The 17,726-nt window shown below is 36.1% G+C and overlaps 1 protein-coding gene across 3 annotated transcripts in view; it reads left to right on the top strand.

Annotated features, from left to right (window-relative positions):
• Positions 1-17,726, top strand: part of LOC128240280 (sterile alpha motif domain-containing protein 9-like) — a 58,443-nt gene that overhangs the window by 12,643 nt on the left and 28,074 nt on the right. For 2 of the 3 annotated variants that reach the window (XM_052956844.1, XM_052956846.1), the window contains exons 1-2: positions 16,051-16,688; positions 17,314-17,595. In XM_052956844.1, the coding sequence (XP_052812804.1) occupies positions 16,133-16,688; positions 17,314-17,595 (838 nt within the window). In that variant the 5' untranslated portion in view covers positions 16,051-16,132. Of the gene's footprint in view, positions 1-16,050; positions 16,689-17,313; positions 17,596-17,726 lie in introns of those variants that run through there. The other variant, XM_052956843.1, reaches the window with a different exon arrangement.

The raw sequence follows: 17,726 nt of genomic DNA on the forward strand, positions 1-17,726 counted from the left end.
AAGGTATTTTCATTTTCTTTTTACGTAGTGAACTGAAAAACTATTGTTATTTTATATTTATCATTTTAAAAGCAGATTTCGTGTCTTTCGATTTAAACAGTAGCACGGTTTTTTGCGGTATTCCTACTTTCATTTTGGATAACATTTGAAGGCTTTTCCAAATTGCGTCATTAAAACCAGGAATGATAGCCGTCCAATGAAAACGCTTCTTGCATTTCAGACATAGGCGAGTGTGCGGTCAAGGTCAAAATTGCGAGAGGGTGATTCGAAGTGAAATACCGCAACCAAAACTTTCGATTTGGACATTAACGCGTCTAGCTCAATGAGTCACAATGGTAGGGATGATATTTCAAGCCCTTCTTTGTAATGCATGCGCAAAGTTTGCATGTCAGTCTGTATGTAACGAGTTTAAGGTGATTTGTTCGTAGTCATTAAAATTTTGCATCGTTTTCATTATGCACCAGTTATTATTTTAGACTAATGCATCAGTCAATTGAAACCACGCCCCCCCCCCCCGGTCAGGGGAATAGCGAGGACCCTGACCGTAGGTCCATCCAATCTTAGTCCATATAAACAGCCGCTTCAGAGTCTGAAGATTTTTGTGTTGGCGACTCTTCGCGGCGTTATAGGGAACACAATAAATATCCAAATGTTAAAAAACGTTTCCTAAACGCGCATTATTGTGGCTAAGCCAACCTTGGCCAACATCCCGTCCTGCGAGGATGAACAGATTCCCTGCTATATTTAAAATGAAGACATAACCATCCCATTCACCCGACAATGCAGGGCCACCTGAAAGTTAAAAACATGGTCCATTTCCCCGGCTATCCCCGGTATACCCCCGGACCTTGGGGGTCGTGGTTACGATTGACTGGTGCATTAGTTTAAAATAATAAACATGTTTTACGGGATTCTGTCTCAATAAAATTTATATTTATATTTATCATCCTACATTCCAGTTTCTACCACAAGAGTTGTAAATATTGAACAGATAGGGCTTCATCTTAAAGATGAAAACTGCAAAAAATGGCCACCAACAATAATGGGCCAGGACTGAGGAGTTCCAAGAAATGAGTATTCTTCAGCCCACAAATATCAGTGCTGCCCCGCTGCCCAAAACCAGGTTTGTTCTCTTTCTTAGTTTCCTGTTAACTTTATGGTTTCAGAACAATAGCCAGCATTCATATTAAAAATGAAATCCCAAACCTTCTGCATTTTGTGTTGTTATGTAACACAACTAATGCTAGGCAAATCTTTTGCTAAGTTTTTAATTGCAACTTTAAATAGCATTGCTTTTGGTATTAACATTCAACCTTTAATAAAACAAAAACATATGAATGTTTCAATGCATTTCAATAAATAATTGAATGTATTTACAATTATTCACAATTTCATATAATGTTGAAAAAAATAACTCTACAAGCTTACATTATTTCACAATATAATCATTTTTTTAGACATCATTTTGATATTTATTTCGCACAAAATACATTACCTATAAACAAGCCTTCCTAAAAATTAATAACATTTTTTCACTTTTTCTAACAAAATTGCTTAACTCAATAGCTGAATAAATGAATGAAATCATTACTTGTATATAAATACTTATTTATCTTAATCTTAATTATTATTCTGCAATTCATACATCAATCTTTGATTTGTATAACCTGATTCAGAATTGACATCAAATTGCAAATTACCTGTCAATTCACATTTCGAATAAAGCTTATGAAATCAACCTTGAAACCTAACAAATTCACCTCAGTTTAATGTTTAGAGTTATTTTATTTCTCATGTTTCATGTTATCAGGTCTTCAGTGCTACATTCACTTATCATGATATCATAACAAACTCCTTTCATATCTTTTTAGAGTGTGGCAACAAGTAAATGGACCTTGACAAATGTCTTCTATGTTAGAGCCAGTCCCTTACACAAGTGGCCTACTATTGCACAGCTGAGGTTGTTATCAAACGCAGCAGTAAGTATGAAATGCGGAAACTGTTCCAACTTGATCTTCAACAGTTGAGTTACTCCTCATCACAATACCTGAAATGAAAACAATCGGTGACGATCCTGCACTTCACTTCTACCTCACAGTGCTCTTCCCTATGAACACTAGACGAAAGTTTGAAAATGAAAAAGTTGTCATTGCAAGTGTGAAAGGACCAACTGATTCTTAACGAAACAACCTGCCTCAATGCTTTAGCTGATACTACATCAAGTCAACACAAGGCAATTTGTTTTTCTCACAACCTGACCGGTATGTTGAATCTGATTAAAATTGTACACAACCACTGGTCAAGAATATAGAAATACAAGTTGTATGATCAGTAACCTAAAATATTCTCGAATATTTGAACATAATAAAAGAGTAGTTGTTAAAGAACATATTGTGTGTAGTGTAGGTAAGATCAATGTCAAGGTTATTTTGGCTAAAAAAAGGAAAATGAGTCTTGATTCATAACATCGATGAAATAGCAAGCCTTAAGTATTTTCGATAAAGTGATACATATATTTTGTGGTGATGTCATAACCTTGTTTCACTGTTTTTGAAGAGAAAACACATGTTATAAATATATTATCACATTGGTGTTTTTTTTAGCTCGACTATTTTAAGAATAAGGTGGGCTATACTATTCGCTCTGGTGTCTGTGTTCGGTTCAAGTTTTAGGGCAAGTTGGGATTTTCACTTATAAGTCCAATACCCTTCATTCAATTGACTTAATACCTCACACAGTTGTTCAGGGCCATCATATAATGGGAATAGATAACTCCTTTATACAAGTTATGGCCCCTGATTGACTATCAAACTTAGGTTAAAGTTTTAGGGCAGGTTGGGATATTTATTAATAACTTCTCTACCATTCGTTCATTTAACTTAATCCTTGACACATTTATACACATAATGGCCCCTGATTGACTATGGAACTTAGGTTAAAATTTTAGGGCAGGTTTATATATCTATTGATAACTTCTATACCCTTCATTCATATTATCCTTAATACAAGTTATGGCCCCTGATTGACTTAGGTTTCAGTTTAAGGGCAAGTTAAAGTTTTAGGGCAAGTTGGGATTTTAATAAAAAAACTTCTATACCTTCATTCAGTGCACTTAATAATTCGCAGAATTATTGACGACCATCTTACACTAAGGAACATAACTTCATGTTAGCCCTAAATAAAAATTATTGCCCTTGAATGTTTTTTTTTTCTTTTTAATTCTTCTTTTAATTTCTTTTCAAAGGCACATTTTTATATTCCTAACCACATTTTCATAAAGGGAAAACAAGTTATTTGAATGACCTGTGTCATTGTTCAGGCGGGCTGGTGTTAGAGCAGCGTCAAAGTCACCTTATGTATCGAATTTTTTTAGCTAGGTTTGACCTAAAGAGACCAAACTTGGTATATCTATATGCAAAGAGTTTATGGAGACCTTTTATGGGAATGCGTTTGAGGCCCCTATGATCAAGGTCAAGGTTACTATTAATAGAAAAAGGGTTGGTTTTGAATAACTTAAGTAAGGGTCTTCTAATTGGTACCAAATTTGGTATATAGGAAGAGTTTATAGAGACCTTTCCTGAGATTGTGTTTTTGGCCCTAAAAGTTATGGTCTAGGTCAAGGTCAAAATAGAAATATGGTAAGTACTGAATAACTCAAGTAAGGGTTGACATAGTGTGACCAAACTTGGTATATAGGACATGTTTATGCAGAGCTTTAATGGATGCTTTTTGGCCCCCTAGGGTCGTTGTCACTGTTACTAAAAATAGATTACTGTTTGATATATGTAGGAAGAGTTTATAGCGCGGACACGAGTATGTGTACTCTGACATTTAAATATCTCATGTGACTTTGATCTTTGAGTTATGGACCCTGGTCAATATCACTGCTCATCGTCTCAATGAGGACAACATTTGTACAAAGCAATATGGTAATCCATCAATGCTAAGTTATAGCACGGACACGAAATGTTACAGCCAGACGGACAGACAGACTGATGAAGTGTTTCTGTAATCCCCTCCCCACTCCGTGGCGGGGGATTTGATATTTATAAAATAGTGTACTTTCATTTTTTGCCATTGTTGTGTTTTACCATTCTGTCAATATGTTCAGTTACAGTTGTGCCAATATCTTACAGTCACCATATATGACTTTACAGAATCGTAACATTATTTAATAACCTCATCATGATGATTACTTATCTTCCTATTGTTTTCTTAAATGTTCTGCAATTTCAATAATTATTTACAAAACATGTTCCTAAAATCAGAGACATTTGACAGTATTATAAGACTTCTCATTCAAGGTTTTGTCTATCTGAACACTGATGTTGACATAATGCTCTGTAGATATCACTATGCTTTTGCATTTAAGTTTAATTCCCATTAATGTTTAAATTAATTTCTCATATGTACATATATTTAACAATGTTCTGTTTTTCAACATCTCAATTAAACAGTTACAAAATGTTAATTTATAAGAAATACTTGTATTTATATCACTATGTCATTTTGCCATGTCACCCTTCTTTACTACCTGTTATGCTTAAAGCTGCACTCTCACAGATTTACCATTTGTACAACTTTTTTTTATTGTTTATCTTGGAAAGCGCAAATTTTGTTTAAATATCCGCAAACAAATGATTTAAGATTACTGACAAAAGATCAAATCACAGATTTTCATATTTCCATTTGAAAATTAATGTCTTATGGCTTAAGCTTTTACTAACAGTAAAAAAAAAGAAAATTGCATAAAACATCAATTTTTGAACTTAAGCGATAAGAAATACATGTTTCCAATTACACTATGACATTAAGTTTCACAAATGATCAACTGTATCCTTCTATTATAGCATACATCTATTAACATTACTTTTTAAATATTTTATTTCTATTATATACTATCGTTAGTTTGAGTTTCGAAAAAGGCGGACAGTGATAGTCAGCGAATAACATAACAAATACGGGCTGACCGTGTTGGTCATCAATAAGAAATACATGTTTTCAATTACACTATGACATTAAGTTTCACAAATGATCAACTGTATCCTTCTATTGTATCATACATGTATTAAACAACATCCATTAAAATGATATAGATTGCATAGGAGTGGATCTTTTGAAACATTATCAAGTAATTTGAACATGATTTAAATAGTCTTTTAGCTTCATATATGAAAAATGTATCGTACGCTAATTCAACCTTATTTGTACCCAAATCAATACAATTTCATAACAAATACAGTACCTCGACACCCGGGGCGCTAATTGCTCCTCGTGGCAGTTTTATTGTGATATGTGACAATTTCTCGCTTGAGTGATCATAATGGAAATGAGTGTAGTAGTTATAATTCGTTCATGATCAGTTTCGTTTTTTATTTGCATTCAATTATCAAGTTATCATATTAAATATACCTGAATTCATAATTCATCAAAATAGCCATAGTTATTTGACATAATTCACATTAAACATTTTTAACAACAAAAATTGAAATATCAAAATAGCAACTGACATTTTTTAAGTAAGTCATATATCTAGCATACCATTGTCAAATAATACAATATTTAATTCCACTACATAACTTACCGACTTGTGTGGCACCAACTCATAGAACTCTAGACTTTTCTCCTGGAAGTCGCGCACGGTAAATGCAGAGTAAGAGAACACTGGGTACTGAGTTAAACCATTTAAGTATTTTGTCTGAGAATGTCCAAGTATTAAAGCCATAATGAAAATGTTTAAAAATTAAAGTCAAAGGTTAAATTCACAAAAACTAAACTGTCTATAAATGAACACAAGTACTTGAATAAACTAAACACAAATCCACGTAATATTATAATCAAAATCACATAGATCCAAATCACACAATTTATTAAATATCTAGAGCAATATATGTTTTTCACTTTTCAGCGAAATCTAAAATAATAATAATATAAAACAGGAACCATGAAATATATACTAATATCAATTGCTCACAAACAACAGCTTGCATATCTTGAATTGATTATTCACGAATAAAACAAGACTATACAACAGATTAAAGAGATTTATCTTCTAATTAAATTTGATCAATTATGAATGGGCAAACTTCAAACACCTTATGTTTGTTTGAAGTAGAACAATTTTTCACAAGTTGTAAACATAACATAACATAACATAAGTTTTATTAGCATTAATGTTGTGGCAACATCATAGCCATACAAAAAATAACATACAATGAAATACAGTGGTACAAGTACACAAGAACACAAACTTTTACATTGAAGAAGAGTGAACATTTAATTTCCACTTCTGTTGCAAAATGAAAAATAAACGAACTTTGATAAATTTAGAAGTAATTTTGGCGATTTAGTTATCATAAGGTTTTTGAATTTGTTAATGTTGGCCATCTACAGTAAAAATTGCTTAAATACTTTTTTCGCAGTTCTCTGTGTTTAGGGCAAACTAGAAGGAAATGGTATTCATCCTCAATAGTTCTCATGTTACAATTATTACATAACTTTTTCTAGCAAAGTCCATAATTATATTAATTATTTAAATATTAAATTGACTTTATTATGCCAATTACGATAAGTTAAAACATATAAAAATACAATATACTTATTAAAACATAAAAGCTATTTTTTTTATCAAAAACATCTTTTAAATTCTATTTTATTTTTCTGGTCAGCCTTTTCTGGCCTAGTCAGCCTTTTCCCTCTATATCTATATGGGCAGCCATTTAGTCAGCCTTTTAATATTGCCCTTCGAGTATGCCATTCTCACAAATGAAGACGTTTGAATTTTGTTAAAGAGACGAAAAGATGGTATTTGTTTGTTTACGATTCATTTATTACAATTTGAGTAATTACGTTTAATTGCCATGAAGCCAATTCGTGCCGACTTAAAAAAAAAGATGCGAATACTAATTACCCTCCCATTGTTTTTTTCTTGCACGCCTCTTAACAACTTTTATGAAACACCGTAATTACTTATTAAGGTGTTACAAACATTTATCATTTAAGGACATTCTAACCTCACACTTTAAAATACACGTTGGCGATCTATTTCATACTTAACAACAACAACTTAAAATACATTCTGGCATGTTTTCAAGTTAGGGGTAATATGTATCGTTTTATTATTATTCCACCCCCGAAAATATTTTTCCTAGCGCATATTAAACCAAATGAAAGATATATTCATAAGCTTGACATCTGCAAATAAATAGTTAAAATCTCTTTTTAAAAAATTAGATAAATGACGATTTTCGTAAGACATCTAAACCTGCACTGGCAGTAATATATTGCCGACTTTCGTTTGACGTTTTTTTTAACTCGCCGGATCAACACCATTTTTTTAATAAGTTCATTTTACAACAAATAAAAGATAATTTGATTAGGTTTACATTGGTGTATACGTTGTCAAATTCTCATGTTTAGTTTTAAATAAATTACTATTTTCATTACACCTTTCCCATTTTTCAAACGTGCACTGGCGGTCAACTATTGCCGACTTTCATTTAACGACGCGTTTTCAACTCGCCGTATCAACATTAAACATATACTTTCTTTAGTGCATTTGATGTCAAATGAAAGGTAATTTATTCTGTTTTATATCGATGTATAAACTAATGAAATATAATTTTTAAAACTAAATAAATTATGATTTTCGTTAGACCACTCCTTGTTTTTAAACCTGTACTGGCGGTCAAATACTGCCGACTTTCATCTAACGCCTCTTTTTAACTCACCGTTTTAACGCAATGCATTGTTTTTTATTAACGCATTTTATATCAAAGGAAAGGTAATTTATTCAGCTTTTTATCAGTGTATAAATTGTAAAAATCCTAAGTTTAATACTTAAGAAATGACATTTTTTGTAAAGGCAAGCACATTTCACTCGATAGATACCGCATCGCTGTAAATCTTAAAGCGCGCGCTGATATCGATCGAATCTATGTTATCAGTGATAAAATCAACTGACGACAGCATATTCAGACTGACTTGTGCTGTATAGCTTGGTTTCCTCTCCCTGTAATCTTACTCCCAGATGTAACCAACAAATCACGATTTTTAAATATTTTAACTTTAGATAAAAAAAATCCTGCTTTCCTTGCTGCTGATAAGCCTTGTCCTGCTGTTACCGGCTGCGGTAGCTGCGTTATCTCTCGTGAGGGGCTCTTTTAGGGGATATGATGAAATTTACAGATAAACAGATATTACGACAGTTTTCAAGAAAATTCCAAGGCAGTACCTAGCAATTCTTGATAAAAATACCTAGTTTTTTTATATATAGTATGTATGCACTGTGCAGTTTGTGGATTTTTGTGCTGTTCTTCTAGGTTGCTTGTTTGTGATTTTATGTTCTATGTCTTGGGCGTTTACCCTGAGTGCCATTAAACCGGGTTTATGTTTAAACTTTTTGCTACTGAGCTTGTTTCTGCAGCTTTTTGCATAAATATTCTAACCTGACGACACAGAAATCAACTTTTATTTCCAATAAACACACATTTTATAGTGTTTTCTGTCTTTTGCTGAACTGTCAGGTAGTTTATATATGTGACGCACTCTGAGATTTTGGGTTCAAATGAGGTAACCTCATTTTCGAGAAAATCAACTACAAACCTGACGTCACACAATTAACTTTAAAGTGTTCCCTATTATTAATACAGACCAAACCTAGCTTACCATTTAGTCTTAGGAATGAACACTTGAGGTCTTTTATTTAGCAGTTCATAAGAACGTCTTTCTTCTTCAACAGCTGGTCTCGAACTCCCCGAAATGTGCGCACAGACCAGTGACGTCAGCACTTTATGTGTAAACAGGTCAAATAGTGCACTCGCACTACACCTTCCCCCTGTTTCGTTTGTTTGGACGGTACTGGTGTTGGCTGAAGACTGATCAAGTCATCAAGAACTGACAAGATTGCTGCTAGGACTGGTCCCACGAGGGAATTGAATGAGCCAATGACGACTACAAAAATATCTACATCAGTAAATATTTACATCCAGCACTTCTGGTTGAGGCTACTTGAAGTAACCAACTGCAACTAGGTGTAATGGGCTCATCTACTTCGACTTCATCCCACCTAGAAGAAAAGGAAGGTAGCTAATCCTGTACTTCAAGATACCGCTTACAGCCGCTGACCATAAGCGTTGGCTGTCATTGGTACTTCTCCCCCCCCCTGGATCCCATGTCCTGCTTTCTGCTGTTGTCGGAGAAGCCTGAGTATCAGGCTCAGTTGAAACGGCTACTTCAGAGACAGCTATTTGCGGAGAGCCGACTCGGTCCACCAGCTTGCCATTGTCGTCACGGACATGGTGTTGTTGCTCTGTAATGTATTGTGCACTCGCTGATCCCCTGTACATAATGTCCCACTGCATCATTGAGCCCTCCGGCCACGAGTTACTATGTGCCCGTTGTGTACTACCCAATGCGGCTGTAACCCCCACTCCCTGACAGACACTCCCGGATACTGGGTTCTCGAATGCGCGACCTCCCCCAACCTCAGCCTTCTGCGCTGCCACTGGAACTACATCTACCTTCCGGGAAAATGAACCACATTGGTTGTCAGCCTTCACACAATAATTACAACCACCGCAAGGAAGATCTTCAACTTCAACTCTAGCTACATATGAATTGCGAGACCAGGATCTGACTTCTTTCCTGATCGGCACTCCAAGACCATGTTGAACTGAGACACTTCCTCAATCCAACAAGCTAACTGATCTTGCGGTTCTTTGTAATTCAACGACAAAGTCAAACTTGAGTGGTTGGTCCGGACCTTGAAAGGTCTACCGAGAAAATAATGTCTATACTGCCGAGTAAATCTTACAACAGTTTCTGCTAACAGCTCTTCTCTCGTAGTGCAGTATTTCTGCTCCTCTTCCGTTAGGATTTAACTGCCATAGGCAATGACACGTTCTGTACCATTCTGAATTTGCAAGAGTTTCGCACTGACAACATTGTCCGACAGGTTGCAATTTAGAACAAACTTGCATACCGGTTTTGCAAATGCTGACATGGATTTCAACAGACAAACCCCTGAGATACTTGTCGGCATGAGTAGAACTGGCAAGACTTCCTTGAGACTTCAGACGAAATATCAAAGAGCATTTATCTTAATACAGAGAGACCCCTGTATTAGTTACTTACAAACACCAGTACTCATCAGCCCAGCCAGAAAGAGAACTGGCAAAACTGCCTTGAGACTTCAGACGAAATCTCAAAGAGCATTTTGCTAAATACTTAGAGACCTCTGTATTAGTTACTAATGAGCACCAGTACTCATCAGCCCCGCCAGTACTCTAGCTTCCGAAAACAACATATTTGCCTTGGAGGAAAATTTGCCTAAAAGTTTAAAATAGGTAATCACTGAATACACACTAATTGGTATTTATACTTCAAGAGACAGTACGTCTCTATCCGTGCGATATATAAAAACTTATAAATATACTCCTACTCCAGAGTGTGACAGAACGTCTCACTGAGTTTGATAGCTTAATTTAGGTATAATCTACATAATGTTAATACAAGGAAATATGGTGTATATGGCCAAAATCTACAAATATTAGAAAATCTTTCCCATAGACTATGCTGCTACCACCACTCCAGATCCCATTTCACAACTGTTTTCAAGAAACAGCCGTTGAATGTTTCGATTGTAGATCTGGAGGACATCCCTCAAGGCTAGTCACAGGACCTCACCAATATTTTGCGTAGTGACCATACAGAAGCCGGGAATGGACCTCCCGTGCCCTGTGACAAGCCCACGACGGAAATATGGAGAGTCTGTCTCCAACAAGAGACAGCCAGCATCATTACTTTCCATGCCTCAGTCTTGGCATTTAAGGGGCCCACACACCTACCCTATTGGTTAACACAAGGGTTGTCCCGTCCAATGACAGTGACTTTTAATGACTACCGGCAGTGAGGGTAGCACCCCAACTCTCTCCCAATGTGCGAGACAGAACGTCTCACAAAATGAGAGACCTTTTTGGGCTCATAGAAAGAAGATGGTTAGCCATCTTCCATTGCAGCAATGCTGTGACTGTATTGCCATACAGCAATACAGTCGGCTGGTAGGACAACTTACATTACTACACAAAGGTGTACATGTAACTTGGAACTGCTTTAAGGTTTAGGACATTGCTACCTTAAAGCTGATATTACCCTACCAGAATACAGTATTCTGGTTTGGTTTCTATTGAGCTTCAGAATTCATCTTTTGAGCATAACCCACCTATGGCTATGGATAACTGATTTGTCAACCAACCCTGCATTTCATGTCTACAGGAATTCATGGACTCTATTTACCCGTTTTACAGTGACATGCCTAGAACCAACCGTTCACTTAACAAAACCGTGACACCTGGAGAACCCTGGTTCACACTGTTATTCAGGGATTGGCCACATTTCTACATGCATTTCAGTGGACGGCCGCACCCAGGTCCCGAAGACCTCCGATCAGTCCTGACCATTGTCAGTTACACTGTATACACCGGGCTCCTATCCGCACCATGTGGTCCACACTAGCCAAGAAGGTCCCCACCTTCCCTGAACCTATGCGCAATACCAACACCCACCAGGTAGCATAGCTACCCCACCGTGGCGACATTTGCACTATCTATTTAAGTGTAACGGAGACAGTGCAGTCAAGCATTTGCCCTCGTAGACAGCTGTTACCGGGTCCCGAAGACCTCCCAAACAGTCCTGACCCGTCAATCAGTTGCAGACCGCTATGTCTGGCACTAACAGCACACATTGTCCACATGGCAACTCAGCTAGCCTGTCATGGCAACCATTGCATTCTCTATTTAAGAGTAACCAAGAAAGTGCTCCGTCCATGATCTCGGCCAGCATGGTACTTTTGTACCATATTCACTAAGGGCTGATCAGGCCCTCTCACACGTTGCCCCCTGTGGTTCCAGGAAATGTGTCAACCCCATCCGACTATTTTAAATAACCGACTGGTCATTCACTAGGCATTTAACTTGGCCTGCAGCTACCATCAGGAGAGACCCCCCGACTGAGCTCAAACCAATTCAGGTAGTACCCAACTTTGGTTACCACTCAAAATCTGTCTCTAAGGTCTATGAGGCATTTATAACATTAATTACAATTTAACATACCCGAGTCCAACCTCTCCCACATCAGGATGGGCATGGTTACCTGAACGGCACCCGCTGCTCTACCTGCAGCAAGACCCATGGCAAATACATGTACACTCCTGTCTGTACTAGAACAATACACAGTAGTGTGAACTTGCTGATACCTTTGTACCAGTTGTATTGCCGGCATTCATAAACTTTTCAGTCAAGTCCCTAAAAGGTTTCCATAGGTCATAACCCAGTTTCTGTCAGCTCAGTGTTACCAAAGCGTTCCTCACAATTAGAGTACAGTTTGGCTTTCAAAACGTAATAATCAGCTCCTTTGCCTGAAAGGCACTAGCTGAGAGCACACAAATATTCGTTCTACACCCAGCATAAGTGAACTTACCACACCCTAATTCCCCTCCCCATCCCAAATTAGGGATTATGGAAGAGTACTCGGAATTGTTTGTTGCCGATTATTACGGAACCGAGTCACAGTAGCAGTAACACCATGGTCGCTGCAACCATGGACATATTTCAGAGTAAAATATGCCGGAGACGTTAAAATCATGCCAATTTGTTTAACAATTGTTTTTAATGAGTATTTTCACTCATTTGGTAAACAAATAGAGGAAGTCCCAGCCACTATCAAAGGTAACAAATAAGAATGATGAAACAAAATGGCGGCCAATTTGAAAAACAAATTTACTTTTTCCGGCTATTAAAACTCAGAAAAATGCCACAATTAGCCAAATTGCAATCATATTGGTACAGCAATTCAATAAAGCAATACTGCAGGCAGTACTGAACTAGAGCTTTTTGCATTGCATCTAATTTAAAAGCAAGCTAAAATAGAAATGTGAACCCAGCCAGAACAGCTGAGTCACAACTCTCGGAGCGGACGAAAATTGAAACGGGTCCTTTTCAAACAACGCTGCCACCATTGTGGTGACTTTAAGCTTACTTTAATATACCAATTAGTATAGGTTATTTGGGACAATTACCTCTCCTTAAGGTATCTGCATAACCCGTATATTTGTCTAATAAAGTGGCTTTTTACCTTCAACTATAGCAAGCATGCTCCTGGCCTCATGCCTCGGATTCGTCTCCCTTCTTCCAGGTCCTGGTTCCCGGTTATCTCCCTTGGACTAATCTACTAGCTGGATACCAGATACCACAAAACAAACATTATTTAAGCGTTTTCTGTCTCTTGCTGAACTGTCAGGTGGTTTATATATTACAAACAGTTGTATTTGACCTTTTTCATTAAGGTTTTTACAAATTAATTCCCATTTACTTGCGTTTCGTTGCTGTAATCTCCCTTTGTTTCAGATTGCTTATGACCTCAATTTTTAGAAACATTGAGGTCAAAAAGCTTACGGGAGTTTTTGACTTTAAACGTGAGAATTTGGCAGAATTTATGTAATAAAACGAAGGTATGTACATGTTTTTATATTTGTATATTCAAACCATCAGGGGAATAATCATAATATCGATCACCGACAGATTTACATTGCTAAAAGTGCAAAATAAATTTGAACCGGAAGTCAAAATGGCGGACAATGTAAAATGTGGGTCGGTATAAAACGCAGCGATTTACGCAGCCTGCAATATGCAGGCTGCGTTTTTAGGGTATAAAACGCAGCAGCGCAGCCAATATAGATATATAAGTAGGGAAAACGCAGAAAAATCATCCTAAAAGTGCTAAAAAAGATGGAATAAATTGATTTCTTTGACATTACATATTAAAAAAACTTATTGGTAGTATTGACCAGATACAAAAATGTGTATTTTCAAGAAGGTAAGTTTAATTTCGGAAATAAAAGATAGCTAATTGTTCCTTATATTGGTATCTGCTAGCAAATTAAATTTTGTGTTAAAAAAACGTATATATTTAATTGTGTTCTACTGTGTTAACTTGTGTTTTTATATATGTTGTCTTTGTGTTTGGAGTAACCATGGCTCTAGTGTTTGGACACAGTCAAGTTAAATACTTACACCAGTACATTGACTCTGAAAATATAGTGACATTATGCTATTCAGGATACAAAATCAAAGATTTCATGGACCTGGATTTTGTGTTTGACATGATACAATCGGTGTCGCTATGTACTTTAAACACTTATGTAAAATGTCAACACTGATGTCCAGACATATTTTTATGTTTAGTCATGCAGTGTATCGCTTAAATAAATTAAAAAATTCATGTGCAGCCAACAATATACAGTAAGTACTAATAGAGATTAGTTATTTTGACGCTGATCTGGCTAAAATTTTTTGGAAATGTTGACAATGTTGACGTTTCGGACACAGAAGGCAGCAAAGTTCAGTCCCAACCGGCACATTTCAGAATTTACACATAAATGATATTGATATATATTGTTTCTGTTCAAATTGTTTTTAACTTAAGATAACTGAAATGGTCAAATGGTGATTGTCTAATGCAGAGATATGTACAATGAAAAAAGTGGCGGACACTGTCAAATAGACATCCCATGGTGGGTACCTTGTACAATATCCCGCAGCTAATAGAAGACCCCGCCAAGTCGGTGACCCAGCCAATTTGATGGACTTCTTAAAGAACATGTTGAAGCCAATACCAGGACTGACCAAGTACCACCATTTTTGGTAAATACACCTTCATAATCTTAAGTTTGGATAATACAAAATCATATTCATGGTTCATGCGATTAAATCGAATATATAATGATTTTTGATCATTTAAGGAAATAGATGATAGATATTATCCGAAATGCTTTTGTTTACAGTTATGAAATGGCTGTGCAAATATTTAAAAAATGTAAACTAACAATTTTTTTACATTATTATATATATATTTGTGTTAATTGTCTTGCAGGATCACAAGTAGCCATCCAGGGACTGTGTTTGTGTTGGAATATGTTGACAATCCAGATGTTGCCCTGTCTGCAGTGGTGAAATGCCAGAGAGAATTGAAATCAGGCACCTTCATTCAAAAAGATCTTAGAGGAGATCACTCCTCTGTGCAATAACAGTCCATCATGTTCCAAGCCAACAGTTTCCAAACCATCTAGTTGTGTTAGAAAGAGTGTACTGACATAGTTACTCATCCTTTGCACTGATAAATCAATTCAGTCATTATTCTGGCACATGTTGCTGTTTTGATGTGATATATTTTAGAAAAAAATGGCAAAATGTATCAAGGTTATTTTAAGAAAAGGTTCAATAATGGCAGAATTTGTCAACTTTAAGAAAAATAACTTGATTGCTTTTAGGCTTTAAGATAATTTAAAACAAGGCTTTTATTGTTGTGGCAGTTTTTGTTATAAAAAGTGGGTCAAATAGGATTATTGTTCCAGAGGATTAATTCAGCTGGCTGCTATTGTGTTTTTTATCTCCCGCCTTGAAAAGGCGAGGGGATATAGTAATGGTAGGCGCGATTCCGAGCGTGCGTGCGTGCGTGCCTGCGTGTGTGCGTGCGTGTGTGCGTCCGTCCGTCCCACATTCATTTCTTTGCATTTTCTCTTACATTTCTCATGCGATTTCTACCAAACTTTCACAGATTGATGATCATAAAGTGAAGCAGCGCATATTGTCGGGCTTTCCTGATTTGACCACTTTTGAAAGAGTTATTGCCCTTTGCTTATTTTACATTTAAAATTGGTTTCTTCGCAACTCCTCTTACGTTTTTCATGCGATTTCTACCAAACTTTCACAGATTGATGATCATAAAGTGAAGCAGCACATATTGTCGGGCTTTCCTGATTTGACCACTTTTAAAAGAGTTATTGCCCTTTGCTTATTTTAAAATTTAAAATTGGTTTCTTCGCAACTCCTCTTACGTTTTTCATGTGATTTCTATCAAATAAACACGTTGTAACCGGAAGTAATATTAGCGACATCGATTTTGGACAACAACTATCGAATGTCGCCAACATAAGATTTTCAGCAACGATTTATCGATAGTACTCGATAATCGTTTCATCAGTAGTCCAAAGTATCAAAACTCATTCAATAAGAGCAATGTATCTTCTTTGTAGGAATACAACAGGTGATTAGCTGAGACAGAAACTACCAATAAAATGCTGTCAGACAGAGATGGGTCGCTACAGTATTCCAAAGCTCACCAGCTGAATGTTGACATTACAAGCGATGTTCTTAGAGAGCTACTGAAAAAGAAATCACCAAGCCTAAAGAATCTACTTTCGACACAAGCGAGCACAATAAAAAAACATTTCAAAAAGAAAATATTAAAGCAGAAACAGCACAATTTGCTTACAGAAAAACATCCAACAGTAGAAAGTTTTGATGTTACACTTCTCACTTACATCTTGCGGAACCTAGTCAGCCTTAGCGTTCAAGAAGAAGCGGATATCGACAAATTGAGGGTTATTCGGAATGATTTGTCGCATATTCCGAAATATCAATTACACAACAATGATATTTTCGACGAAGCAAAAGGTGCTATCAGATCTCTTTGCAGAGGATTTGACGAAGACACCATTGAAACCGTTGAAAGCTCAATCAAGAGGCTAGAAGAAAACGAATTGATATCAAAAGTGACCTACGACAGGATTTTACTGTTACGGAAAGAAGCCTTTATGGATAAACTTCTAAAAGCATCTGATTCTGAAAATGGTAGGTGCAGTTGCCAATTATCTCTATGAATTTAAACTACATTCATTTATTAACCCGAATGCTTCATTATACAACATTTTGCATGACACTTCAGGCCCTTTTCTAAGGTACCCACGGGTCCGATCGTCGGACACATTCCCAAAGCAAAATATATAATATTTTTCTTCAGAAAAAATCCCAATCAAAAGTAAAAAGTTTTATCAGTCTTATACCTGTACTGCTTCATTCAACATCCTAATAAATTATGTGATGTAAAGTTTTGGGGATAATTTTATTCAGAAATCATTTTCATCGCATTCCGAGATCAGTATGAAATATTATTTTCCATGATTTATTGCAGTAGATATTTACAGCCCAAGGATTGATATTTCAGCCGTTTTGGATGTTTTGAAAGGGGAAATAAACTAATATTAAAAAATTTCTTCATTCGTAGGAGACTGAAAAGCTTGTTCTTTTAACTATAAAATTTCCCATTTTCCGCATTTTCGTGACGCAAATTTTCAAATGATAAACATCTGTCGGTTGTATAAAAAGGTAATGCAAGTTTACTTTTATTGAAAGCCCGACACATTATATTTGCCATGAAATAAAACTTATTAAATCATGCGTTATAACTTCATTTTAGCTGAAGAGACAAAACTGAGGTATAACTTATCAGTTTATGCTGAGATTATAGGTCGATACATTGAAGTAGATGTTTTATCAGCAACATTGTTAACGAAAGAACTTATACCGGAGGAATTACATACTAAGGTTATTAGTGCACTTAACACTGAAGATCAAGCATCACTTCTTGTTCTACATATGCTAGGAGAAGACCATGAACGGGTTTTAATGTTCTGTACCTGTATTCGTGACATGAACAGCAATTTAAGTGATGTGATCTGCAGGGAGCAAACCAATTTAGGTAAGATTTGCAACTAGTTGGTGCTCTGGATGTCAGACGTTATCTTAATACCAGTTTCCAAGAATTTGTTTTAATAGCACAAAAAAACAAGACACGCAATAGAAAGAGCACACAAATATTTGATGATCATC

The sequence above is a fragment of the Mya arenaria genome, chromosome 7 (genome assembly GCF_026914265.1).
Source record: "Mya arenaria isolate MELC-2E11 chromosome 7, ASM2691426v1".
In the NCBI taxonomy this organism is placed as follows: domain Eukaryota; kingdom Metazoa; phylum Mollusca; class Bivalvia; order Myida; family Myidae; genus Mya; species Mya arenaria.